The 27387-nt window shown below is 44.8% G+C and overlaps 2 protein-coding genes across 2 annotated transcripts in view; both read left to right on the top strand.

Annotated features, from left to right (window-relative positions):
* LOC119449878 (myosin light chain kinase family member 4-like) overlaps positions 1–1057 on the top strand; it is a 143618-nt gene extending 142561 nt beyond the window's left edge. The window contains 1 exon segment of the mRNA XM_049665500.1: positions 99–1057. The gene's annotated coding sequence lies outside the window, so the exon portion shown is untranslated.
* Positions 1058–3877: 2820 nt separating this feature from the next.
* LOC119449877 (uncharacterized) lies at positions 3878–26858 on the top strand. The gene is made up of 14 exons (XM_049665499.1): positions 3878–4080; positions 4558–4769; positions 7450–7548; positions 8845–8921; positions 10080–10215; positions 12275–12343; positions 13466–13553; positions 19322–19461; positions 22851–22949; positions 24870–24961; positions 25418–25519; positions 25661–25729; positions 26053–26146; positions 26232–26858. Exons 1-14 carry the CDS (start codon positions 4029–4031, stop codon positions 26328–26330), a joined length of 1428 nt encoding a protein of 475 aa, XP_049521456.1. The 5' UTR covers positions 3878–4028; the 3' UTR covers positions 26331–26858.
* The last annotated feature ends 529 nt before the right edge of the window (positions 26859–27387 follow it).

The following is a 27387-nucleotide window of genomic DNA, read 5'->3' as shown; positions in this document are numbered from 1 at the left end:
ACTTGACACTGCGTTAGGTGGTGTGATACGCATGTCTCGTCGAATCGCACGTGCTTTCAGTTAATCTGAAATTATATAATTCTTTTTTTTAATTTCAGAACCTCGGAGCCTTCCAAGACCCACCATGTGTTCCCCGTGTCTTTCACCCCAACTGATCTTCACGAAAGAAGACTAACGTCACATTTCATCGAATCACTTTTATCGTTTAACAGCGTTGTCTCATCTTTTGCCAATGGCACGGGATACCACGAATGTGCCTGAGAATGTGTCTTACGCTTCTTAAATTAACTCGTCATTAAAGAAGGACGAAATAATGAGCGCAAGTTTCTTTTAAGGATAGATGCAGGTAGGAGATTTGAGTGCGGTTGTGAGTAATTTGTCATGCGCAATGTGTGCAAACTAGGCCACAGCAGTGCTTTATCTCAAACGTAAAGGTATATTAAACATGCCAAAAATTATTTTGTAGTAGCCCGCTTCAAATGGCCACCAATTCATGGCTTGAGCTAAAGTCAGTGAAAAAACAAAGCTTGATTAACTTGCTGCTCAACTTCATAATGTGGAACTATAATTTTCATTCGTCTTGCTTTCAATAATAAGAATAATAAAAAAAACACACTTTGTCAATGCTTCTTGCAGGTTTCCGCATGGCATACTTTTAGATAGAGTTAGATCGGACGTGCCTTCATCTTTGTTTTAGTTAGCCCATACGCCCTGCCATCGTAGAAACATGACGTATGCTGAGTTAACATCCTAGGGTCATGTTACCTGCACGCCTAAATGTACTAAGACAAACCGTGCGTGGTTCGTTGCATCTTTAGGCGAAGTGAAGCGTCGAAGCCCAACCGTACGCCGAAAAACGGTCATGCTCTTTGCGCCTTGTTTTCTACGCGAAAATCCCCCAGCAAAAACTTTGCTGGATGCAAAATTAATGTTTCCCATTTCCAACTTTCTGTACAGTGGTGGCGTGGACTGTTTTTTGTATAAAGGTGTCCGTAAACTGTTACGAACGTTGCGCTTTCTGCTGAAATGTTTAATAAAGTTGTCTGTTTCTTACCAACCGGCGTCATGGAATGAGCCTTTCGTCAAGTGAGGTTTCTCTCTTCGAAAAGCCTGGTTTTTAATTTCTCTCGACTCTTCCAAGTGAAAAGGTGCTCCTCGATCATTGTTTTAATTCTAAGTACCAACCACAATAGCGCTACCTCGTTTGGGAGGTAGGCCAAGAATCCTACAGTTTACATGGGCAGAATAAAGCTGTTGTTGTTGTTGTTACCATCATTATTCAATTCAATTCAAGTTTATTCCATTTTTCTTGAGATACACAAAAAAAATGGAGGAGGCCTGAACAAAAAGTGAAACTCTGTTCACTTATGAGCTAGTCGTCATGCATTTGTTTCACTTTTTCTTCCCACTGACGCTTTCAGAGCTAAATATGAAAGATTTGTACAGCAAACAGACTTACTTTGATGCACATTCATGCGAACAGCGGAAAAAAAAAACAATTTGGGACAGAACTCCAAAACAGATGCTTTTTCCTCAGGTCTCGGTGTTTTTGCTGTTTTCAAGGTACTTTACGTCGCCAGCTAGTTGTAATTGAAAATGTTATCAAGCAGAATACTATCTATGCATAACGGTTTAGCCAGCAATACTTATTCGGTAGAAGTATTTAAATAAGACCATGTTCTCGCCGATCGCTAACGTTCTGATACAAATGGAAGGTACGGGATGAAAGTGCGAAATGAAGAGGAGGAATATCCTCGTGTCAGTCACAGCAGTAATTGTTTTATTTTTATGGTTACGGTATAATTTTTCATTTTCATAAAATCCCGCCGGCTCTCCAATCTCTATCTTTCGAGTCTAACTTACCTATTATAAAATTCTGTCCTCTTATTTCGTGCTTTACTTTGACCTACCCAATTCTTGGCCAGTCCCCAAGAGTGGGTCCGTGTCAGTATATCCCAAGCATCTACAGTAATAGCACCATGAAGAGCATCAATGTGTCAACAGGAAGCGGGTGTGGACATTTTTTTCGAGTCCCAATCCTGGTCGTATTCATTATTGATTTAATGAACGTAATTAGTTCTGATATTAAAACCATATTTCGGTAAAATTATTTCAAATTATTTTAGCACTTCTAATGCTTTCAATAACTTTTTCGACAGCTGTATTAGTGACCGATTCCATGTCAGTGTGCACAGCATTCACCTCATACTCGGACAATGCCATTTTCAATATGCCATAGCTCTTTGAATTTACGTCTGGTGCGCTTTATATGGGTACCAGGTCACCGCGGTTTGTTTTTTGAATGATATGGCCGACACACTTGCGCGTGCATTCCTCGATGGACCAGTGATGTTGGTTCTGCTAAGTTCGGCTTATATCAGTGAGGATACGCTCAGAAAATGTTCTCTGTTTCGAGTTTCTGCAAAATTGACAATTCCAATCGCACGCTTTAACGAATAGAATTTTTCTTGGGACAGTCAACGGCGTCCCATACATGAACTGGAAATCTTTCTCAGAAAATTGCGCTGCCGTATTCCACCATAATTTTTGTTATCTACACAGCTAGTCTTGTTTGGCGCCGTCGCCTCTATGCCATATCTGTAAAGAACCTGTAACAATTGATCATTTCTTATTAATATTCCGTCTATTTCAAGCCAGATAAAATAGTCTTTCAAAATTCCTTTCCGAAAATTATGCATTTCGGGAAATTATGAAATTATCCTCCCCTTCGGGGCATCTACATTGGGTTTTAGCCAGAGGAACGTATGCATGAACATCTGCAAATTACTTTGTGACACAAGGAGAATACCTGGTTAATTTACTGAATAACTTGTTAATATTGAACTAAACTGCTAATCAAACCACAAATTAATAAAAATTTTCTATCCCTTTGTAAAGCACATGTTCTCCTCTGAAAAGAAAAAAAAAGTAACTATAAACTCTAAATGTTCTTTTTTTGTGCAATTTCCACACTACCGTGCCTTGTACTTTCTGTTTTATGTTTTACCACCTCTAATCTGCTAAACAGCCGGCTTATAGGCCAGTCCCCCCGTAGTGGGTAAGCGCCATGGTCTAAGGAGCAATCAATCAAGCAAGTTCTGTCCATTCTGGTAAAGTTTACAGTGTTTATTGGGCTCGGGCTGCATTCTGTTGATACACGAATGCGTGATTTCTTTTTCTAAGCTTTAAGAAACCGCTAAGCAATCGTAAGAAGAGTTATGCGGTCTGCATAGGGCTCTCGACATGGTTCGGACGATACAGCTAGTTGTTCCGGGTGGCTCTGAAATTGATCTAATAAATAGGATGCGTCGTTTACACAGCGAGAGTAAGATGAGCAAGCAGTATGTGGTTGCTAGGAAAATAACAACCATGAGGAATGAACAGTGGGTTTGCGTTTCACCAAGTGAGCTTCAGTAATTAATGACAATGGACTCGCTGCTTTTGCAATGGCAACCGGTCAATGCACCGTGAATCTTAACAGTCACCCTGCTGCTTCTCTACACATGGTTTGGAGTGAAGCCGCCCTGCATGCAGTACCACTGCTTGCTTTGTAGTCTTCTGTATAGGAAACTGTCTAACTGTGAATGAGTATATGTGGTAGCTTTGCACCATTGTCTTTTAGGCAGAATATTTAGCGCTCTGTGGCGGCTTCATTGTGCAGAGTTGACGAACCTGTTCATGGTGGCAGAAACAGAAGGTTGTGTACAGCGCATTTGAATCTAGTGTGCAGTAAGAGAGGTGCAATATGTGTACACCTTATTCATTGCTCTTACGAATGGTTATCTTTAAATTCTTGCCTCCATCTTGACTATATCGTATGGTATATATATATATATATATATATATATATATATATATATATATATATATATATATATACACAATTTCTCTAAGGCAAGTCATATTTACTCGTTCGAATTCTGATAAGTTTAAGAAGAACAATAATTTCAACTAGCGAATGCTTCCTGCAAAGTATTGGACTGCACCTGTGTAAGACTCGCCGCACGTGTTTTTCCACCTCTAGCCAGATGTATGCGAGCACAAGTACCAACGCTAACCACGATGGTGAACGAAAATTAGGTAAGTCATTCCCAATGCATTTGTAAGAGGGTGCTACAGCCTTAAGTGTTGCAGGGTACCGTCGTTCACAAATAGTCTCAAATACCTATCCGAGGGATGTCGCAGAACAGAGAACGCTGATTGCTGTAAACTTCAGGACGCCACTATACATCGACGTGGCCTTTGAATCCGGTCGCGGCCACGAGTAGTCGCCGTTCTCTAGATTATTCATAGCCCCTGACCGGAGCCTCGTCAGGCTGTTAATATGCTAACATCCTCAGCGTGCTGAGAAATGGTATAGTAATCGACAAGCGGTTCAGACGTTTCTGGCGTTGCGCCAGCGCATCAATACCTCGTCAGCCAAGCGCAACAGTAAGCAAGTGCTCGTAGCTGACAGGTTCGTTTGTTTTATAGAGCAGATCCCACCGGCCGAAAAGTACGGTAAACTTAACCTATAAATGCGGCGCGCCGGAGCCCCGGCGCGGCCTCACTTGCCAGATGCAGCCAGCCTGAGCGTGACGGCAATGGCTGGCACCGGGTACGACGAGGCGTGCCCGAGCCCAGCGCCGCGAGGCAGCCCTGGTCGGGACAGCCTCGACATGGAGCAGGGCATCGAGACGGCGAGCAAGACGCTGCTACGCTTCCTCTACTTGACGTCATTCCTGCAGGGTGTGTCCTGCGGCATCCTGGAGCCCTTCTGCCAGAACGAGGTTCGAACTGATTAATCCGCTGTTTAATGAGCTACCGCCGACATAGAATTGTTGGTGTTTTTATTCCTTCTTAGAACGAGCAATTGGTGTTGCTAACTGCTGACTAAACGTCGAATACCAGAACACGCTAGGGCTACACTTATTGACGGAACCAATGCGGGCGACGTTTACGGGAGGATAATGGTGTGAATCGGTATGTGCCGGGATTTGCCCTTACTCCACAGTGGGCTTATGCACCTTAGAACATGTGCTGTTCCTGCACCTATGCATGCACACATATAAGAAAGCTGTAAATAGCCGAAATGAATCTTGGGGCATCGCAAAACGGTATAGGCCCATCAACAGCGCCATAAAACATTACCATACATTGTTTTAAGGAAACTAGAATGACTTCGGCCCGTTATAGCACGGACTTCGGAATGGGATCATGCACCAGTATTGCATTTACTTTGAGGTCGGCCCATCCACCTGTTTGTCGGGTTCAGAGGGCGTTAGGTGTAGGCGCCACTCTCCGCTTTGGCGTGCGCAGTTGACATGGCAGAAGCATTGGAAGAGAAGAACAGCAGCGGGCTTTCTGCTCCATTTCAACACCTTCCTTCCCATCATAAACTGTGTTGTTGCGGTCATTCTTGGCATGGCAGTGAATGTATCACGTAGTACATACTCGCATAAGCGTTGTATATAGCTGCACTGTACGTTGTACATCGTTGCATAGCGTCGTATAGTTGCATAAAATCCACCGGCTTCACCAACACAAGTCGTTCGGGAGTAGCGTGAAGTCAGGCGTAAATATTGTCTATTTTGAAGCCGTTCTTCTATCATCCGCCAAGATTATTTTAACAGCAAGTCATAATATACCGAAATGATTCTCGCAAGTTTGTTTTACTTTAGTTTGACGGAAGCAATAAGAGTCGTATCAACCTAAAATCGATGGGGTATTTTATTGGTATAACATGTTTGCTCTACTTCGTCTCAGTAAATCTGTGTAGTACAGCGAGAACTGCGGAAGCTCGCAGGAGTGGTGACAAATGTGCACAAGAATGTATCTGAATCATCTGGATATACTTATGCTGCGTATAACTATAAAGAATGTACCAGCTAATGTTAGCCAAGCTGTTGAAAGAAATATACGCAAAAAAACATGATGTAAGGCACGATTTTAAGACCTTCGGTGCTCGGACGTCAGAGGCTTGACGACCGAACATCGCAGACTTTAAAATCGTATCATGCACCGCTTTAAGTGCGATTCACTTTAGGAGCCCGGGCTGTCGGTATCTAATGTGATGTCATGTTGTCGTAGTCACGCACAAAAACAAGATCTGCCGAAAACTCGCGTCTCGTTCACTTGGTATAATACCAAAATTGGCATGGAAGGGTACGAATCTATGACTAACATGACTGATAGGTCATGACATCAATAACATCACATGCTCGTCAGTTACGTCACGATTAACGATAATAAAATCACGTGTGGTGCATACCCGCGTTGGATATGCGGGTATGAGCCAGGGAAATGTGGGGATTAGAAACTCGTGAAAATCGCTTCCGAAGCGCCAGCCCGGTACCAGCGCAGCGCAAGAGAGCGCGCCACCAGCACACAAGTGGTCGATTCCACCTCACTTGTGCAAGAATAGCACAAGAATAACATAAGGGAAACACCGGCGCATCACTGCTTCGCACTTCCCCAGGTTTCACGTTAGTGGAGCTGCATTAGCGCTGGAATTGAACTACACAAGCGCAGAATTTGAGCAGGGTTGGAACTACACTAAGCGCAGGATTTTTCAGATTACTAGCGTTTCACTAGTGTCACGGCGTTAAAAGCTCGCGCAGGTCTTGATAACCTCTCCCATTGTCACAGACTTGCTCGCTTAACTCTTTTTACAGCTAAAGCTGTATATGGCTAAGCGAAACGAAAAAGAGTTCGTCCCATGTTTTTCTAAACGTCTCCATTGGCTGCGCCGTCAGTTACGTCGTTCTCTACGTCGCGTCGCACCCAAGCGCGCGCGCCATTGGCAGCGCCGTTAGTGACGTCATTCTCTGCGTCGTACCTGTTCTGCCCGCAACGCCGGCTCCTCGGCTCGCCGTTGTCGCATGCATTCGATATCTCGAGTTAGCTCGGCGTCGTGGTTAGCAGCGTCCGTCCGCCATCGGCGCTTTTTAATGTGTTTTTTTCTTTGAACAGCTTAGCTAACGTTACCTGGGACACACGCTGTCCTAATCAACTGGACGATACGCGCTGAAGGCGTCCGCTATTTCTTTAATAATCCTGTGGGCATATAATCTGTCACCATTGTGGGAGAAAACTATCGCAACCATCCAAAACGTCTCTAGCGATGAAAACTAAACAGTACAAGTTAGGATGTAGCTGAAGGTCGAACTGGCATTGTGGGCAGTCTAGCAGAATGTCCACAAATACCCAGTACGGGCAGGTTGAGACATATTTCACAGTAATGGCGTCCCTCCAAAGTGATGACAAGAACTTATGCCAGAATGTGGTCGTTTGGTGTCGGTGCCGGAACAGTTCGATGCCTACGTAGGTGTACACAAGCTCGTGCGCAATTTTATCACTGCCGCAAATATGCCGGAGTCGATACGAACGCACATAATTTCATAATTTCTCCAACAGTACACACTGATGACTAGAGTGTGCTAAAGATATAAGTTTAATTTTTATGTGCAGCTGACTCCTCGAAAAGTTTTCGGGGCACTGGCCTCCAATGGTTTGCATGGATGCTACATCCTAGGAACTCTGCTGGTAACGCCATGGACTGCGAAATTGGTATGAACACCTGATTTGCCTGCTTTACATTTAAGAACGGCTTAAGACCATGTGCGTTTCGTTCGTAGTAAACACAACTAATTTAACCACTACTAACTGAAAGTTATTCGATGTCAGCGTTTCTTTGAATCATGAGCTTTTAGGGAAGTTACTGCTTAGTGTGCCGAGATCACTCGTCTGCCTTTCAAAAGGATGCAGTCATAAATACAGAACGCCGGTAATTTGCCAATCTACGAATCTGCTTGCTCATCACGAGAAAACGCATGCGTTGCCTCTCGACAAGGCTTGCTACAATGTCTTCACTCCACCTATGCTTTTAATACAAACTTGGAACATCACTGACATATTCAATGACTGGAAGCAGCAATCAGTTACACAGTAGTTCTTATTGTACTCCTGAGGAAAGCGCTCTACGAAAGCGAGAGTTCTTCGTATTTATTAGTTGGTCCCCATCAAAAACCCCAACGGCAAAGGTTCTACAAAATCATCTCCCCTCTTTCCCCAAACCTGAAGAAAAAGTAATCGGAAGAGGGAGAAATCAAACTTGCCGCAGCCTGTGCACATCCCCTCTAATAGAAAAAAGAAAGAACGAAAAAAAAACAACGACAACCCAAAGGCACAATCTCGTTGAGAGGGACGCAGTACTTGGGGTCTTCAGAATAGTTTTGATAATCTAGAGTTCCGCAGCCTGCCCCCTTAACAGAGCGTCTTATTCTTCCTATCTGTCTTTGTTTTGCTGTGCTGTCTCACACTTCAGAAGCTATGCAACATCAACTAGACCAGCGTCGGCACTGCTGAACCGAAACCTCGGTGCACGAGTATTTGTGACTTTCACCTTCATCGGAATGTGGCCGCCTGTTGTCGGGAATCGAACCCGCGACATCGTGCTCTGCAGCGGAAGGCCATATAGTGACTGAGCCACCGCTGCATGTCTCGAACATGCAGGAGCAGTTTACATTTCTGAATGACCAAAGTTGACATACTTAAAATAACACCCAAATTCCAGGCTAAATGGTGAAGGCGTTCCATTGCGCTATTTCCGGGTTGCGAAAACATTTGCGGTCTTTTAAAGATGGGTGAGACGCGACATTACATGTCACAATTTGACCACACCTGTAGTTTTTGTTTTAAAACATTTCTACACCCGTGGACTATACCAAAATATGGATAAGTGATTCTTTGCATTCTGCATTAAGTCCTCGCACTGAATAGTTGCGCACACATTTGATTCATTCTCCGTTTTGCCTACAGTGCCAATTTATTGCGTTTATTACAGCTGTCTGACTTAATTTTCAGATGCTGAAGGACATCAAAATGAGGAAGCTTTTCAGCTGGGGACTTTTCATCGAAGGAGCCTGCTGCTTCTCTTACGAGTAAATTTCCAGCACTTATTCGTGGTGTAAAACATTACCTTTTACAGCGATGCTGTTATAGGCTAGGTTCCAGGAGATTGCGTCCGTGCAGTGTCCAACAATTTCAGACACGTCGCGCCACCTCGTGGAGTCGTATGAATACGCCGGGTTGGCGGCGTTTTCAAACTTAGGATTGTAAAGAAGTGTGCATTATATCGCTGGTTTTCGCCGGATCTTACGTTTGCGTCTTCAATACGTGACGTAGGTCACCATGGTGACCACGTGACCATGTTAACGCTTGTGTGCGCGCCGCGATTGGCGTAGCCGTCTTTAATAAAACGCTTTGACGGTATAGTGATCACGACTGTGTACGTTCCCCCTGCAACGCCTACGAAAGGCATCGAAACGTTCACGATAGAAATGTTCGGTTGGGTGATGCGCAACGACGATACGCCCATTCTTATCGTAGGGGCAATATATTTAGACTGCACACGCTCCGGGATCGGCGCAGAATTCTTGTTTAGCAAAGCCACACTTCCGGTTCTGGTTTTAGGCGTGCGCAATTTAAACGAGCACATTTGGGTGTCATTTCGGCCTTATTGCGCTAATTACGCATTATTACTGCTCCGCACATAGCTCTTCGCTAACTTGCTGCGTCTTTTTTTTTTGTTCCAAGCTTCATTTTGACAACGTTTTTCGTTGTCCAACGTACGTACTCTGGAACGCCTAAAATTGCCGAATTTGACGAGAGGAAAGGGTCAGTTACCCAGATCCCGTGAAACTCAAATCGATCCGAAGTCTTCAGAAAAGAACTTGTCTTCAAAAATCACGAAATTAAACACATTCTTCTTTTTCTTCTTCAGAACTGGTGCCAAAACCAGTTATGATTGTGAGGCACGCCGTAGTGGAGGGCTCCGGATTAATTTTGACCACCTGGGGTTCTTTAACGTGCACTACAACGCAAGCACACGGGCGTTTTTGCATTTCGCCTCCATCGAAATGCGGCCGCCTCGCGCAACGCCTTAGCTGACTGAGCCACCGCGGCGGGTAAATTAAACACATTATTAAGAAACAAATGACTAAATGGTCGGTAACCAGTAATTAATGAAAGAAGTCAACATAATTTTTTTTACCGTGATTGGTTGCAGAAAATCCTGCCACTATTTCTCATACTCGCAGGGTCCTGATGCCCTTCAAGCATTCGTTCATGACGGGATTTATTCGAGTCGTTCAGGGAATCGGAGCATCCTTGGTGTTTCCTGGATACTTTTTCGTTATATGCGTCCAGTTTCCAGGAGAGATTCCTACATTAATGGTGAGTAGAGCCTGCAGTTCCGACTGAATGCGGTGCGTGAGAGCGATGTAATGATGTAACTTGTTAACGTATATGGCTGCTATTAGCAGCAAAGTTACACGCTGCATGCTGGACAAAACCTCAAAGTCTTTTACAGCGAAGCTGTTTATGCGGACCCTGTGCCGTCGTTGTCGGACTTCGCTAAAAGGGGGCCGCGTGACCTAGATGGAGAGGGGAGGAAAAGAAGAGCTCAACAAGGAGAAATGCGGGGCTCAGTCAGCGGTGGTGCGAAAGCGGTGACTCAGTCAGCTAAGGCGTTGCGCGCGGCTGCCGCATTTCGATGGAGGCGAAATGCAAAAACGCCCGTGTGCTTGCATTGTGGTGCACGTTAAAGAACCCCAGGTGGTCAAAGTTAATCCGGAGCCCTTCACTACGGCGTGCCTCATAATCAGAACTGGTTTTGGCACGTAAAACCCCAGAAAGAAGAAAAAGTGACCCTTTTTCCTCTTTGAGAATACTGTGAGAGGGTGCTGCAGATGAAAAGGAGAATGGAGAGGGGGGTTCACGTACTCGCGTGGGAGGGGGAGAGCGTTGGAGGGGGAGAGCGGTGTAACTAACACAGCTTCACTGTTCGACCATCTTCACAGAGTGGAAGGGGCGGTTATTTTTTTTTGACCTGCTGCGCCATAAACATATTGAAAGGATTTGCCAGATGATATTACCAACAGGCCTCCGTATTCGATGTCCTCTGAAGGAGCTCGAATGCTTCGCATATTTATAATGATGGCGGCGTTCGGTGACACCCTTGTAAACAGAGCCAGCAACAGGTAGCCATCACCAATTTACTGCAAACTGTAAGCGACACCGCTGCGCGAGACACGAAAACTGCACGGAACTCCTTCGGGCTTTAGACTTCATTAATTTTTTTTTTCTGCGGAATTAGGCCGCACACAGCCTTTACTTTCCTTTTCAGTTACTGGGTAGCATAGAACGTCCATGTAAAATAAGCGATATCGGCAGCGGAAATGTCAAGAGTAACAATATGAAAACGTGCAATTTCCACAAGAAGTCAAAGCGGACCACTGGTCTACCTATGCATTGAATTTATTGTAAAATGGTTTGTAGATTCTTAGTGTTTTCCGACTGCTGGAAGCCTGATGGCGAGGAATCAGGGACCGCATTCACAAAAAAGTGTTTACGCTAAAATTGCTTGTAAGAGCAAATTCCAGCCAATCGTAATGCTGGACGTATTATTAGCGAAGGGCAAGGGAAAGATTGCGTTAGGAGGAAAATCTTCGTGAATTTGGCCCCAGTTACCTATACACATGGACAACTTCTGTCAAAAGTGTTGTACGCATGTGTAGGGATGAGTCCTAGAATGGTCTGTGAGTGCCACTTCGAGCACTCAATTTCGTCTGCAAAATTTTCTGAGCATATATCATGACAGTTAACCGAGGCCTGTTTTACTGGGCATTCAATGAAGGGTGAAAATATTTCTTTTGACGTCATAGCGTTCAGAAAGGAAATTTACTCGCGTAACCACTATGATTAATGAACGGCGTGGTGCATAAAACTTTCTCGAAGCAACGAGCAGATAACTTATATGGGCTTCCCTATAATTTTGCGCCGGTCTACACCGCCTGTGCATTAGATGTCGAATGATTTAAAATGGTGGCTGTGCGAACAACGAAAGTATACTACGAGGGAAAATATTGCTACTGCGAAAGAGAAAGAAAAAGACACTATCCTCGAAGATTGCGGTTAAAAATGCTCGGGTTTTTCATGTAAGAGAAAAAAGATATAAAATCAAAAGCAAAACGAGACTGATAAACTGCTGAGAATTTTCGTAGCTCGTATTAGATTCCACCACGTATCACGCCTAGTAAATAAAATCTGGCATTAAATATCGGCTTTAGTCATGGCAATCATGCACGCTTGTTCCTCTGAAAGCACGGTGTCCTGGGACGACGGCTTCTTTAATTATATTCTTAACATAAATGCTCAAGTAGCTGAAGTCATAAAACAGATAAGAAACTTTTCACTGTAAGTTGTGTCCAATGTTTCTTTCTTTTTTTGGCAGCCAAAGTTGGGCGCAGTTTTTAGCCTGGGAATGGTCTTGTGGTCGTACAGCAGTGGATTTCTCTTTGGAGTAAGTACTATTCAATAATGTCTCACAAACCTGATATTCGCCATTGTGGTTCAGTTGCTGTGGCATTCAAAATAAAAGAAGATAGGAAAAAAAAAAGGAAAGGCTCATGTATACTGCTCTTTGGGTGCACGTTAAACAATCCAAGAAGTTCAGTCCACAGCCTTGTACCACAACGCCTCTCATTTAGTTCCCTTTGTTGCTTTAGAAGCAAGCCGATCGTGCAATGTTTCTTATAATTGGAAAGACTGCAAAATAACAAAAAGCGTAACAATTATTTTTTTTGTTTGGAAACAAATAAGCCTGATAAGAAACTCAAGATACTGACAATTGTATTGTCAGAGCGCACAATGTAATTTTATGTAGGAGTGCGCGTGATTTTGCTGACGTTACGATGACCTGGTAAACATCGGAGCTAATGTAGCGACATCATTAACGGTCTGCGGACGAAAAATGTACCGTTATACCTTACAAGCAAAGCAGAGGGGGTTGTCGCCTGAACTGGCCCAGGTCATTTCAGGCTAGCGTACTGTTCTTGGTGAGTGGCACAGCGTCAGCTGTTAAGAACTTATCCTTGATCTGTCGTATTTTCTGTCCCTTTCCATCCGGGCCACGGTGTTTGCAGGCACAATTTTCAAAATAATCCGCAAACATAGGTTGAAAGTTCGCTTATAGTTAGGGGTGCATGTGCAGGTACTGATGAAGCCCATCGACTGTGCACAGTAAAATTTTAAATTCTGCAAAGGAGAAACTTACACGGCACCTTAGAAGCACAGGTGGGCACGATTTGGCGGACATGACCTTCGGTGACGTGTCAATGGGAGCGGCGCAGCAGATTAGGTTTAGAAACGTGCTTACGAAGGACGCTAGCAGCCAGTATACAGTAAGACATGGGCGTGAAACTTTGCATTCGTCAGCGTACTGAGCACCGTTACAACTGAATATGTAGCAAAGTGTCGGGTAAACTCCTAGTAGATCCTTATTGGAGTGGCAGGCATTTGAGAGCATTGGACGGAGGGTGTTCTCACGGTTTTCAACGGCCATTCCTGTAAACACGGCATACAATAATTGCACGAAAATTTTAATGTTTTACCGATAGCTCTCAACGTTTCTCTCTTTCTGCAGGCTCGCGTCCTGATGTTCCCGTTCCTGTGCCTCGGATGCCTGCTCATTATCTGCTCATTCTGGGCGCCTTTCATGCTTCCTCAATACCGTAAGGGGCAAACGAGCGTTGCACTGGGCACTGTCAAATTTTCTGAGTACGCACTTAAGACCAAGACTAGGAGAAACTCCCCTCTCCCTTTTTTTACTTCAAGTCTTAAAGATGTGTTTGTTCGCTTTGAGCATTAGTGTGGAAACCCTATGGCATACGTTAAACATTAAGATACTGGTAGCGGGAAGTTCTGGTGGTGGAAAGTGAGAAAACATTAAGCGGCTTGTGCCAGCAATATCATATATAGTCGGACTTGATTTCGGTGAACTCACATGACGATTTATTAATTTCAGTGGAAGTGTCGCAGCATTGTTCATGTGCAGGTGGTACGTGGCGCCCGAGGTCGCAGCGTATGCCTATTTTAAATGAAATCACATCTAATGAATATTTGCGGGATCACGCGTACATTTGTTCACACTCGGAGACCCGCCTCGTTGTAAGGTGTGTTTACGAGCCCGCTATGTGCTTTAGCAGAGAACGTTGGGTGTCACAATTAGAGCTTGTTTAATGCGTCGCTATGAACCGCGAGATGAGCCTTTCTTTCGAGTGCCACGGGATAAAATAATCTTTAGTAACGAGGGGTTTCTCTGTGCTTCACTATTGTTTGCTCTATTCTGAGCACTGAGACACTTAAGTGAAACATAGTAGCTCCATCCCTTTGTATCAAGGATGCTAAAGTTTTCACCCACCTAACCTTTGAAAAAAGTTCAAGACGATCTGAGAACGTCGTCTCAAAATAACCGTGAGACGTTTCGAGAGTGCCTCGGAAGTTACCCAGAGCCCCTCTTCACGGTTTCCCTTTGAGGAGTTTTGGCAAGAACCGCGGTGCTATTAATCAGGTACGTGCTCACCACTTTCTCTGCCGAAAAAAAAAAAAAAAAAAAGGCAGTGCAGTAATACGAATCCCTTAGATGAGCATTTGAGTTGCTTTAAACTATAGCACGGATGCTGGCAGAGTCGCAAAGCATTGCCATTCATCCTAAGGAAGGAAACTTAGGACGCACGCTGCAGATAGCCAGCGCTGACCACGGTCGACATCGTAGTGTCGTGCAGGGTTATGGAACCTGCACACTCTGATTACGTCGCAGCCGGCCGTTCGCACTGCGCTTAAGAGCGTCTACACATCTGAGGAGAGAACCCTGGAACTGTGATGGTATAGGTACAGTCCAGTAAAGGTCTCGTGCTTAAGCTTTGTATGAAATTGTGTACATGCTGAAAGAAACTTTCAAACATTCGACAGGACGCGAAAGTAATCATCGTGAGGAAGTGTGCGTAAAACTCGGGTAGAACAGCTTCGTTGCTGGCTGCACACTTTGGACGTGAGGAAATTCATCTTATCTTGATAAATTGCGCGAAATGAAACATTTCTACAACGATTCTTTCAGGCTCGTCTGAAAACGTTAGGCTCCAACAACGCGCTACCAAACGAGTGTACTAAAGCAGCGCTCAAATAGCCCTATATTTTTCTAGAGTAGCGTGCTAAATCACAGCAAGTTGCCCCCCCCCCCCCCCCCCCCCCCCTTACCACTACCGCAAGAGAGAAAAGAAAAAGAAAAAGAAACCATAAAACCTTGACGTTTCCGATCTCAATTTCGTAACTGTATTGGTGTACGTTTTTGCAGGTCATTGCGTTTAATTACTTTTCAAACATCCGCTTCGCCAGTTGAAGCAAACACATAATAGTGCAGGGTTTGTTTGACACTGCAAGGAAGTCGAGGTTTACGTATGTCAGGGTTGCGCGTCTAAAGAGATCAGCATTTATCCTCTTGGGCTCTATTGTCGTGCGATGCTCTTGTATAGATCTTCTAAGCACATCGTAATCGTGATGCATTGAAACTGAAGATTCCAGCCGAAGGCACTGGAAGCCAGCGGGATGCACACCTAATGCTTAGTTTGATTGCCCCGTCTTCTTCATGCAGAGATGTGCACTAAAATGCAGCTTACTCAAAGGCGCCTTTTCACTGCTTGCAACTAAGCGACCGACGGCGTCGTTTAGGATTCGGAAACAAGGCGGCTGCTTTTTGATAAACACGCGGCTAACGCACATTGCCCCGGCACACGTTACTGCGCCTAGGTGGCGACGGCAGCGGTGGTGTTGCGAGTAATTAGCGCTGCAAATAGCCGACCAGTCTCGTCCGAGGACAGCGCCCGTACCCGATGGGAAAACTCTCGACGACTCGGTTCTGTTCAGCGAGAAGCGGCTGGCTTGGCAGCGACCACATTTAGCGCGCGCCGCAAACAAATCTTCTCTGAGCCAAGAGGCCGGACGCGAGCCACTCTCCCGCCCGGCAGCTACCAAGAACCGCGACGCAGAGGGGGGATGTCACCACGTGCATAGTCTGGCTCGGACGGCACAAGGCGGATAGTTCGTGTGCTCTGTGCATAGAATCATGTATAATGAACACACTTCGCCACGACGACTCTGTAAGGAACGTTGAAGTCAACCGGGATGCGGTTAGTTGATTATATACGCGTTCATGCCGTTTGGTGCGTCTTTCATTTAAAGTTTCAATTCAACGTAATTCAACTAACTAAATGTTGATTTAGCCAGCAGCTGTTTGTGCAACAATGTAACCAACTTGGCAAGGGCCGTGGTGCCCTGTGAAACAGCAGTAGCGCTAATGCAGCACAGGTAGATATTCTACAAAGTGATTTTCACGCTGAAGACTGAAGGAGGAACATAAAGCGTAATAAAATACGCAGATAACGCATACGTACTTACATGCATATATAGCATACACACATAATATAAGCTAACTTGCGTGAATTATTGACGAATGCCATGCTGACTCTATCTAATGTGGCATCGCTGTTCCGGAGACTGGGCCCAGAATAAGCTTCTAGAAGCACGCAGACCGTGACAAGAGAACGTCATTAAAGTAAGATTGATTGTCGTGTTCATTGCTGTTCTGGTGGCGTTTAGGTCACTGACGACAGAATTCCATATGAGGTTAGGAAGAAGGTATCCTATTTATTCACTGTTGTATTCTCATCCAAGCGGGAGAACAACACCTAATGGTATATCCTTACTCAGATATGCTGTAGGCCTGGCGGCATGTTCTGTCATACGAGGCACCTACGACCATATAGAATTTCTTTGCCACCAGCTGAAAGCATGTGCATATACCCAAATAATACGTCTGCATAACGCGGACGGAAATGTTTAAGTATACTACGGTCATAGAGTGAAGTACTTCTATGCATTCAACACAGTAATCGGTAGAGGCCTGACAATGGAGATTGTGCATTATTCATGTTTTCCGAGGCAATCACCGCACTTTAATGCTAAAGGCGCGCTGCAGGCAGTGTTCTGGAGAGTGGCCCATTAATAAATCTGCATACGAGTACATGTGACGCGTGGCATATTAAGGTAACCTAGGAAACGTCAGCAAATATGTAGGAATGATATCCAGCATTTACTACAATGGCTCTGATCCAAGCGATAGAGAAACGTCTGGCAGCAATTACTGCACTGGAGGCAGCGAGCCATAATAGAAACGTACAGTTCTTGCACCATTGCACACATCTTTGAAGAGCTGAAAAAAAAAAGAAACGCATCTGAAACTTTCTGTTTCAGTTTTAGATTTAGTTGGATAATTTAATTATGCAGCCTATTACAGTTTAACTAAACTGAAATTTGCGCCAGTCGATTGGGTTCGTCTTACCAGAGATGGAGCCTAATAAAACATTGATGTCCAGTATAGGAGGCCCATAAGTGAAAACTAAGGGAGAATTTTGTGCAAGTTTCTTCTAGAACCTCGTGAGGATCTGTTCGTCTAAGGAGAACTCCTAATTTCCTAATGCTGCTCCTGATACTGCTGCACCAAAGTATCCATGACACAAAATAATACATTAAGAGCATAAGAACCTTGACGCAGATGTAAAAATTACATTTATTGCGTTTTCGTGACACCAAGTGTCGCTTTATGCGCTCGTAGTAAAACTTGCTGTTGGGCTAGTGGTTAACTCGTCATAGCGCAGTAATTAGGCGCAATTTTGCACTCTCGCATTCACGCACACACTCACACACGCATACACCCAAGAACTCCCCCCCCTCCCCCTTCCCACAAACACACCCCAAGCACAACACTCACTACCAACTGTTTATTCAGCGAATACATGCCCATATTTACACAGGACCACGCATGCGCAGTGACGAACATCAAAGCCATATAGATCAAAAACAAGCAAGTAACACACTTTAAAGCCTTGCATTAAGAAAAGAAAAGCGTCAGCGAACCATCCATATCATTCTTTCCGACGGAATTTTCAGTTATTGATGGGAGGATTTAAAGTGTGCTACTTGCTTGTGTTTGATTTGTTTGGCTTTGATGTTGGTCGCTGCGCATGCGTGTCCCTGTATAAATGTAGGTTATATTCCCTGAATAAACAGATGGTATTGAGTTGGGGGTGGGGGTGGGGGGGGGTGTGGGGGGTGTGGGGAGGGGTGGGGGGGAGGTGTGGGGGGTTTCTTGAGTGTTTGTCTGAATGAGGGTCTGCAACATCGCGCATAATTACTTGATTATACGATCTAGCTCAAGGAATTGAGCAATTGCTGCTTCCCAGCTCTGCAACACTGTGAGCTACCACTACAGCCGACATTTCACCCAGCTTGCTGAAAATGTCTTGAGTGCCCTCATGCTGCTGAAATAAAATGCACCAAAACAATTCTGCCCACTATCGGCCGCATCATGAACACCGTTCGTTCATGTCCTGGGCAGCGTGCTCACCATACTCTGCAGAAAGCACCTCGAAGGACATCCTCAATTATTCTTTCTATGGTGTCAGCTATTCAGGTTTGCGTGATATCGTCGAATCTGGTGTAGCTGTTTATATTCACAGAAACGCTATTCGCCTCTCACATAGCTATGCAGAACCGCCTTCTCCAAATCTGCTGATCTGGGCCCCTTGCTTAGTTGATAGCAGGCGTCAGTAGTGGCTGTGAAAGTTCGGCTTAACCACAGTAGGGCTTCGTATTAAGCTCTGTTTGTTATATTACATTTGTGGATAACCTTGTAAATGTTCGCACACAGTGCCCATTCCAAAAATTCGAATTAACCGAGTAAGTCTTAACGGGAATCTACTATATATTAGCAATAGACCTTTAAATTGAAGACAGTGCACAGGAGTGGTTTGAGCCCAACAACAGTAAAGTCTTGTTCGGGAAATAATTTGTAGGTTCGATAAACAAAGCAATGATAAACAGGGCCCGAATTCACAAAAACTTCTTACGCTAGAATTTTTCATGAGAAAGAATTTTAGCCAATGCGGATGCCAGACATATCAATAATGAAGGCGGCCAGCTAATCGTAAAGCGAACTTACGAAAGTAAAGCTACACGAATCTGGCCCCAGAATCTTCGACAAAAAGAAGAAAAATAACTAGAATAAAATGCAAGCCTGACTTAAGGAAAATAGGTACATCTAGTGCATTCTAAAACTTGTGCGACGCGTCAAGAGTGTGATTACGCAGGAGAAGAGAGAAAGAAATGTTTATTGTTGAAACAGTGTCCCCAGCGAGGCCCAGTATCACCCTGAGGTGGGAACGTTCCTTAGTCCAAGAACCCTCTGGCTTCGACTGCCCTCTTGGCCCTGGCGACGAGTTGTCGTTGGTCTTTTTCAGAAGATTTCGTTTGGATTTCCACCAAGCTTTGTGCTAAATGTTAGAGTCAAATCTGGAAAGTGCTTGGTTCTGAGAATACCGTTGACAGTAATTGAGTTAACAGGGAATACCGCGTGAGAGTAATTCGCTTTTCTTTTCTTTTTCAGGGCAGAAACACGGCGGTTTTAAAATCGGAATCGGGAATTTCCTCGCTGACGAAAGTGTTCTCATGGACTTGGCGATAATGGCGAATGCATTCCTGTTATTCGTCAGCAACCGCCTGTCACTTGCTGACGTCTTGCTCAAGGTATTATAAGACTCCCGCTTATATGCTTGGCACGAACGTTTCTGACCATTAAAGTTTGGAGTGGAACGTTGTTAGAGCGATCTTTCTTTACTATCGGAAATCAAGTAGCTCCACTTATACGTGAGCAGGTTATCTCAGTGGCTGTTATTACTTTAACTGCGTAATACTCAGTATTTGCGTATGCAGCAAGCTGCAGGGACAATACCCGTGAAAGACGCTGCCCGCACATTCAGCCGAAGGTTGGCTATGGCACGCTCGTTAAATGCAACTTAACATAAATCGTGCGAAATGTTCTAGCGATGACTGTCTCTAAATGATAAATATAGAATATTCGAAGCAAGGTGACCGTTCGCGTTCTTGCGCGACAATATTCACGAAGTGGCGGAAACCAGAGTTTTTAGCACGATGGGGATTAGGATCGTTCATTGAGAATTTCCCGAATATTTCAAAAATAATTTTCGAACACATGTTGCAATTACGATTTCGACGAGGGTCGTCACTGAAGTCTTGACAACTTAACGGTAATTCTGAGACTGCCATTAGTTTCGAGACAATCGCTCTCGGGACATGCCGCGAACTATGCGAATTGGTGGTCTGCAAAGATGTGCAGTGCGTGAGGAAGGCTCTTTCAGAATAATATATTTGAATAGATGTGCCTATGTTGCCCTAAGCGTGGGAAGAAATAGGTAGAAAAAAATGCTGTATGGTCGTAGAATTCATATTTATTGAATATGCCTGAAGAATTCACTGGCTTCACTGGCTGAAATTCAGTTTTTGCAATGCTCATCCGTTCCGTAATCCGCGAAGAACTCCAGAAACTGTCGGTACCTTCACAGCCGACGCTCAGCTCTTGGTCCAGCGTTGTCCGTGACGAAGTGGCAGCATGCGCTAAGAGAACCACCCTTCAACACGGAAGGCTCAACCGGTAAGAACAACAGCCCCCGTATGTCATATTCGCAAGTTTGCGGCAACCTGCACACCACCTTCCTCCCCGTTTCGCACCGACGTCCCCGGCAGCCCGACCAGCGGCTCGTATACCACGACAACCGACAGGAGGCCCCAAGAAATCAGACGTGTGGCGGGCACCTATCGCCGTCCCCCTTTGCTTCAACTGTGGCTAAGCTGGGCATGTCAACCGACAGTGCTCATATCGAGAGCTCGGACTACGCGGATTCCAGCAAACTCGCCGCGACCTAGGTTCGGACAGCGTCCCTCCTGCAATTGAAGAATACTTGCCCAGCAGCGCGGATCCTCATCAGCTCGACACCAGTCACGCTCCCCTTCGCCGCGGCGGTTTTCCTCCGACTCGCCGTAAATATTCGAGCATGGTGCAGGGTCGGTCGCCCAGCCCGCCGCCGGGGAAAACTAACCACAGCGGCCTTCGGGGGCGAGGCGCTCAGTCTGGACGTGCTCAAGGACCCCTACTGACGCGTACGCGGATCGACGATACATCGACGACGACAGTACCTGCTGATTACGGAAGAAAAATTTCCTTGGACATTCCTGTATTGCTCGACGGTCGTGAATTGACTGCTTTAGTGGACACTGGAGTGGATTAGTCAATAATCAGCGAAAAACTGGCCCCCCTTCTAAAGAAAGTGACGACGCCTTGGAATCGAACGCCAGTTCGTACAGCTGCGGGCACATTGTCACACCACTCGGCATGTGCACGGCACGATAGAGAGTCGCGGCTGTACGTTTGTTGCCAGCTTGAGCATTCTCCCTCAGTGTTTCTCGAGACCTAATCATCGGCATGGACTTTCTCAGGGAGCACGGAGCTATCATCGACATTCGCCAACGCCTCGTCATTCTCGACAAGAGCAGCCGCAGCGACGACCAACACCATCCACCCTCGAGCACCTTTCTCGACTAAAAGTAATCTCACTAACTCTATTATCAGCTTATTGATCTTCATGATGGCCACTCTGACGTTCTGCTTCGAATCCCCGGTACTGTCATCGCCTACGCCGACCAATCGCCGATGTCACTGAATGTTTTGTTTCCGAGGCAATTGGCACTAAAAAGATTCCTGAAGACAACAAACTTTTTGCTGTAGATTGGTATCGAATCTCCTGTTCAATGGCATCGAGTCGATGCTTCATTGGGAGGGGGAATAATGCCACCTGGTGTAATGAGCCAGCCAACAATCATCATTGGGTGCCACCCGTCGTAAACGTTGCCCTAACGCTGTATGGTCGTAGAATTCATATTTATTGAATATGCCTTAAGAATTCACTGGCTGAAATTTTTTTGCAATGAGTGCGCTGTAGCCTTTAATAAGAAAGAGCCTAATTCTCAATAATTTTCTTTCGTTGATGTTCCTTGCCCTTGGTCAGTCACCTTCGGTACTAATATGCGCAGCGTTATGATTGACCGGGATTTCATCCCACGAGCAATTCTAGCGCACAAGCTCTTCGCGAACACTAGCCAAGTTGGCATGATAAAAGTAATCTCACTAACTCTATTATCAGCTACTGCTTCGAATCTTAAGCAGTAAAAAGATTGTGATTTGGTTCCTGATGGCAGGAACCCGTCGTAAACGAACGCCCCTTTATTGTGTCTTACGACATGTACGCAACCATGACGCCATTCACCAATTTTTTTTCTTTTGTTTTGTTTCGGGGGCAATGAAACACGTACTTCAAGCTGCACGAATTATGTGCCATGGATGATATCGTTTTATATTCTTCTCGTGAGAGTGCGCGTTCATTATTGCAACTCTCATTTCATGCTTTAGGTTTGGGACGGTAGTAATGCTAAGCTCTGCTGAAAATTATTTTGCAGGACTTCGTGTAAACACCATGAATCCTAGCGCTACTGCCGTGGAATCAATGACACAATGGGAATTCCACGATGACACGCACATCTTTCAGGTCACAGCTGTATTGTCTTACGTTAATTGGGACACTGCGATTCGGCGAGTGCTCTTTCGAATGGTGACGCATGACATCAATCGATTACCTGTTGCCGATGGGAAAGCAGAACACTATGCTCACCTCCGTTGGTGGACAGGCCGAGTGACTTGTTTATAACTTAGAAGAAAACGAATATCTCGTACAAATAGGAATGGTAACTATGGGCGAGATAGTCAAAATGGCTGGTTATTCGACTTAATTACAACTCACGACTAACAAGAACAGCCAAACTAATCGAACCGTGTACCGTAGGAAGTGACATAGGTAACTCATCATTGAACCAAAACAAATAACATCGAGAGACGGCTCATAACGGTGGTTATTGCGTTTCACTTTGCCTCAAAGAGTATTCGAGTGCCCTGAAAACGCTTTATTATTTGTTGTTCTCGTGGGTCAACAATTATGTAGCTATTTCCAAAGATTTACGATAAATCTCTACTTTCCCCCACCGCGACAATTTCTTTTCCGTTGCAGTTTGGGCCCATCAATGCCCAAAGCCACACGCTGACGGCGTTTTCCAGCCCACTCTACATTCTGGCCGCCAGCATGTGGGTGCGAATGAGGATGACCAAGGTGACTGCGTCTGGCGTTGTTACTGGCACCCTTATCGCCACAGGAGCTTCTACGGTGGTTCTGCGACGTTTTGATGCTGATAACTAGGTCGTGGGCTTGATTCCCGACCACGGCGGCTGCATTTTCTATGGAAATAGAATGTGGCATTGTTCATCTACCTTGCTTCTTGGGTGCGCGTTAAAGGTTACTGAGTGATGAAAACTAAATTGGGGCCCTCTTATAACTCCGTGTTTCTTTGGGACGTTAAACCTATCAATAAATCAACCAATGATTGCTTTCGCAATCTTAATACCGGTGCCATGTTGAGGAGGGCATTGCAGAGGGTACACGTTTGTGAGGGGGGGTGGATGGAGCCATGTTGAGGAGTGCATTGCAGAAGGGACACGTTTGTGAGGGGGGTGGATGGAGGGAAACACGGGCTCGAGGGCAGTACGTGCGGATATTAAGTCCCAAAGCCATGAGCCTTCTGTCTCGGTTGCAAGCAAGGAGGTTGCAAAAACTGGAGTGACAGTTCCCCGCAGCCGCCTACGAAAGACAGATGACGCGATGAGCAGTTGTCATTTGTGCACTCTAAAAAGAATTTAAAAAAATGCTGATAGCTCCGTTTGCAGGTGTGCCTTAATGTTTAACACCGTTTCCAAGGTTTTTGTAGGCACGGTTGAAATATGTTGGGTTCACATGGGTGTGAGCGGAGTGAACGTGGTCTTGGAAAATCGAGTCGCCCCACTTTCTGTGGATATGTATCTCTAGGAAATGGAGTTACACGTGAGGCAAATAGTTCCTTTCGCAAGGAGGCGTTTCCAGCACTGCCTTTCTTCGTAGAGTGTATGCGAAAGACAAGGCGGAAGTCCACGGAGATAGCGAGTGCGTTTCGCTCTTTAAAGCATATGATAGATGAAATGAAGGGGAAAAATCTGCTGTTGGTAGTTGGAGCACTGACCATGGCTGTTTGTAGGACTCTGTGATATTTCGGGATCAGCGATACATTTCAAATGTCGCCAGCGGACCTGAGGGGGCCAAATTCATCTGTGGAGTACAATCGGCAAGGTCTACATTGCAAAGCTGTCTCTAAGTGCGCCGTGAATCCTTCCTGTGGTTAGGTCAATGCCACTCCGTCCATGCCAATAACAACACGGTGTCTCTGGTTTTACATCTGGGACGTCATCGCCACTTAAGAACTCATTTTAACACCTTGGTTGCAAGCCATGAGGGGAAAAAAACAGTAGACGTCTTCTCTAGTCACGCAAAGCCGCAGTATAACGCGGAGCAGAGTACAGCTTTTTTCACAGCGCAAAACGTAACGCAACTAATGCTTTCTTTCAATCATTCTTACCACGAACATCCGGAGAGTGGAGTCACCCTTTCTGCGCAAGTTGCAACCATAGATAACCAGAAAAACTTCAAGAATTGCTTGACTAACACAGGATAACAAAGCTGGTATCCCGTATACTATTTTTTTCTCCTTTTTGTTTGTATGTTGTTTTTCGTACTGACGGTAATCACTCCCCTTTGTGATGCCGTTTGGCCCCAAGAATATAATAAATAAATAAATAAATAAATAAATAAATAAATAAATAAATAAATAAATAAATAAATAAATAAATAAATAAATAAATAAATAAATAAATAAATAAATAAATAAATAAATGATGACAGCTTTCCACTAGCGGATAACTTGCCATCGTTAACTAAGCAGACTCTTGCTTCTGCACGAGGATAACGCTTTAGAGCAATAGCTCAACAACGGTGGTTCACTGCGACACTCGTTTTTTTTTTTCTGCTAGTTGTCGCTATTTGCGTCATTTTCTTCGCAATTCACTGCGGTAATCTGGAGTGGCTAATAAGTGCTCAATATGCTTTAGTTAGTGATGGTAATGTGGACACTGATGCACGCAACATCGTCTCTTGATGAACATGCAGTTCAGAATCCGTCTGATGTCGCTACTGGGAGCCGGCGTGTCTCTAGCTGGTCTCAGTATTGCAGTGTCCTTGGAAAAGCTCTCCGACGACCAGTGAGTATAGTGCATGAAAGGAATATAACTATAGATGAGTGAGTGTAAGAGAAACCAGTATAGACACTTATCGACTCTTATTGGTCGTTATCAACCTTATCGGACTACATCCGACCCTCATCGGCTCTTATAGGTCGTTATCAGCCTTATCGCAATCGATCTGATCCTTACCTTTTTCATTTTATCACTGGTACTTTTTTGTGAATGCAGCACTCTGTAATTCAGGGGTACGCTATGTAGCGTTCGTGAATTGACAGCTTCAGTCGAAGGAAAATGCTGCCACTCTTCATATGAAGTCCGATTTGAGTGTCTAGTGAAGGAATGATTCAGGAGTGAAGGAATGAAGCTGGACTTTAGTGACGTAACGATTTCAAACGCTACTGGTGGTTTAGATAGCTCAGTACAAATGAAGATTTATTTTAACACATAGTTCTCAGACACATTCTTTCTGCGCAGGAGACAGCGCACGTGCGCAATCGCCACAAGCCAGGTTTTCATTATTGGAGGCTGCGGAGTGTCCTTTGTATCAGCCTTCGTCCACTGTTATCTACAAAACACGTAAGTGGCGACAGAGCTATCGTGATCATTATGTGCACCCTGCCTCTATCACAGAGCTAGCTGTACAACATGCACCAAGTAGGTCATCCCTGCGTGTTACTCTTATATAAGCTTTTGCTTGTTTCTGTGTTTTGGTTTCAGGAGTGAAATCGGGGCAAGGTATTCCCACATTGTGCTCTCGGGTGTAACATGCACTGCCATATCGTTCGGGTAAGATAAACGACAATCTTACTATAGGTAGTGCACGCAGAAAGCATGAATTTGATGACGTCATAATAAAATATGCGTGTAATAATGTTTGAGTACTCAACAAAAATTTTCTGGACGGGTACATTGATAATACGCTTCTTTGGCACAAGTTGTTATAATCATGAAATGGTTCGCTGCTTTATAGTTCTTTTCGGGCGAGAAGAAGTGTTGCGATAGTGCGATTGTAACGTAAAAGAAATGGTTATAGGGTTTCATTTATTGAAGTGAGAAGGTAACACAAAAGCTCGAAAATTTGGCAAGAAGTTTTGCTCTCTTTCTTTCAGGAACTTTGCCGCAATATTGTTTCACACGTATATCATGGACGGTCTTCCGTATGTACGGGGGATTTATTCAATGCTAGAGGCACAGCTTCTCATCGTAAGCCGCATTCGTGCAACACCTTTCCTTTAGTTTGAGCGAAAGTGTGACACGCTAACACGACGCATTTCAATGTCTATTTCAGTTCGTCCTTTTCTGTACTACGGCGGTCTACTGCAGGATTCAACCTCGTGATGTGGGGAGAATGGGATACGTGAACCCAGATGGCTCACTACGGCTGTGACTGCGGAAGCGAAGTTTCCGGCTGTGTTGTTTCAAAACGCTTCCAATATCATGACATTAAGTGCGACATATAAAGTGTTTGTCGATGATAGCGCGTTTCTACTTCAGATAGCAAGTTCCGCATGGCGCTTCCGCAACTTTCTTAAGCCTCTTATATGAAGCCTCTGTGTGTAATATGTGCCTCCGAGATGTGTGATCGCGCAGATCTTTCCTAGCGATACCAAGTTAGTGTTTGCACTAGTTTCGTTTCTGTCATTTTGTCTGAAGCCTCTAAAGTGTTATACGTCTAATCACTTAAAAAGGAGAAAAAAAAATGAGCAAAGTGAAAGAAAGGTAACCAGAATTGCCGCGCGACTGGCCGCTCGAGGCATTTTGCGTGTATTCGGGGGCTCCTTTCACGCTCAGAAAAACACTTTTATGTAGCACGTATTGAGCAACAGAAAGCTGTATCGGGGGTTTTTCATGTTGCTCTACAATTTTCTCATTGACACTTTGATAATTAGGACAGTAATTTTCGAGTTAGATAATTAATTACAATTAGCTAATTAAATCTCAGTCAGTAACGAAAAAATTACTGACGGCTACTCCACTGCACTGGAAACAATACACACTAGGTTTTCTTCGCGTAACACCGTTCCTTTTTAAAATCGTGCTGCGTGATAGCTGGGACACCCTGTATATGGATGGCTATGTTGCTGGTTGTTCTGCACGCAGTTCGCAAAGTAAACAAGGGAGTCCAGTACAATTCCATACCACTGCTGTGCAGCTTTTATCTGCGGGTCTTTCACAACGCGTGCGCATTCATTAAATTACTTTTTTATACAACAGGTATAAATCATCCATTTGTATAAAACATAGTACCGGCGCTCTCGCGATCATCACTCTCTGTGTTATTCATTAGGTTTTCTACTCGAGCTTGCGCGCTCCGCAGGCATTCACGCGCGCAACGAACTGTTTTATCCATTAATTAGGAAGAGCCTGGCAGCAGTTGCGCTCGTGGATTGTTTACCGTTGTTATATGCGTGGGAATTAAAAGCGGCGTTTGCCAGAGTTTGATG

This window comes from Dermacentor silvarum, chromosome 4, assembly GCF_013339745.2.
Source record: "Dermacentor silvarum isolate Dsil-2018 chromosome 4, BIME_Dsil_1.4, whole genome shotgun sequence".
Lineage (NCBI taxonomy): Eukaryota > Metazoa > Arthropoda > Arachnida > Ixodida > Ixodidae > Dermacentor > Dermacentor silvarum.
Note: the sequence above shows the minus strand (reverse complement) of the source record. Positions and strands in the feature narration are given on the sequence as shown.

Excerpts from the sequence above, each read along its gene's own strand:
- LOC119449877 (XM_049665499.1), top strand. The coding sequence starts at position 4,029 with ATGTATGCGAGCACAAGTACCAACGCTAACCACGATGGTGAACGAAAA. Across the intron at positions 8,922-10,079 it reads GCCTGCTGCTTCTCTTACGA|GGTCCTGATGCCCTTCAAGC; the intron begins GTAAATTTCCAG and ends TCATACTCGCAG. Across the intron at positions 26,147-26,231 it reads TAGAGGCACAGCTTCTCATC|TTCGTCCTTTTCTGTACTAC; the intron begins GTAAGCCGCATT and ends TGTCTATTTCAG.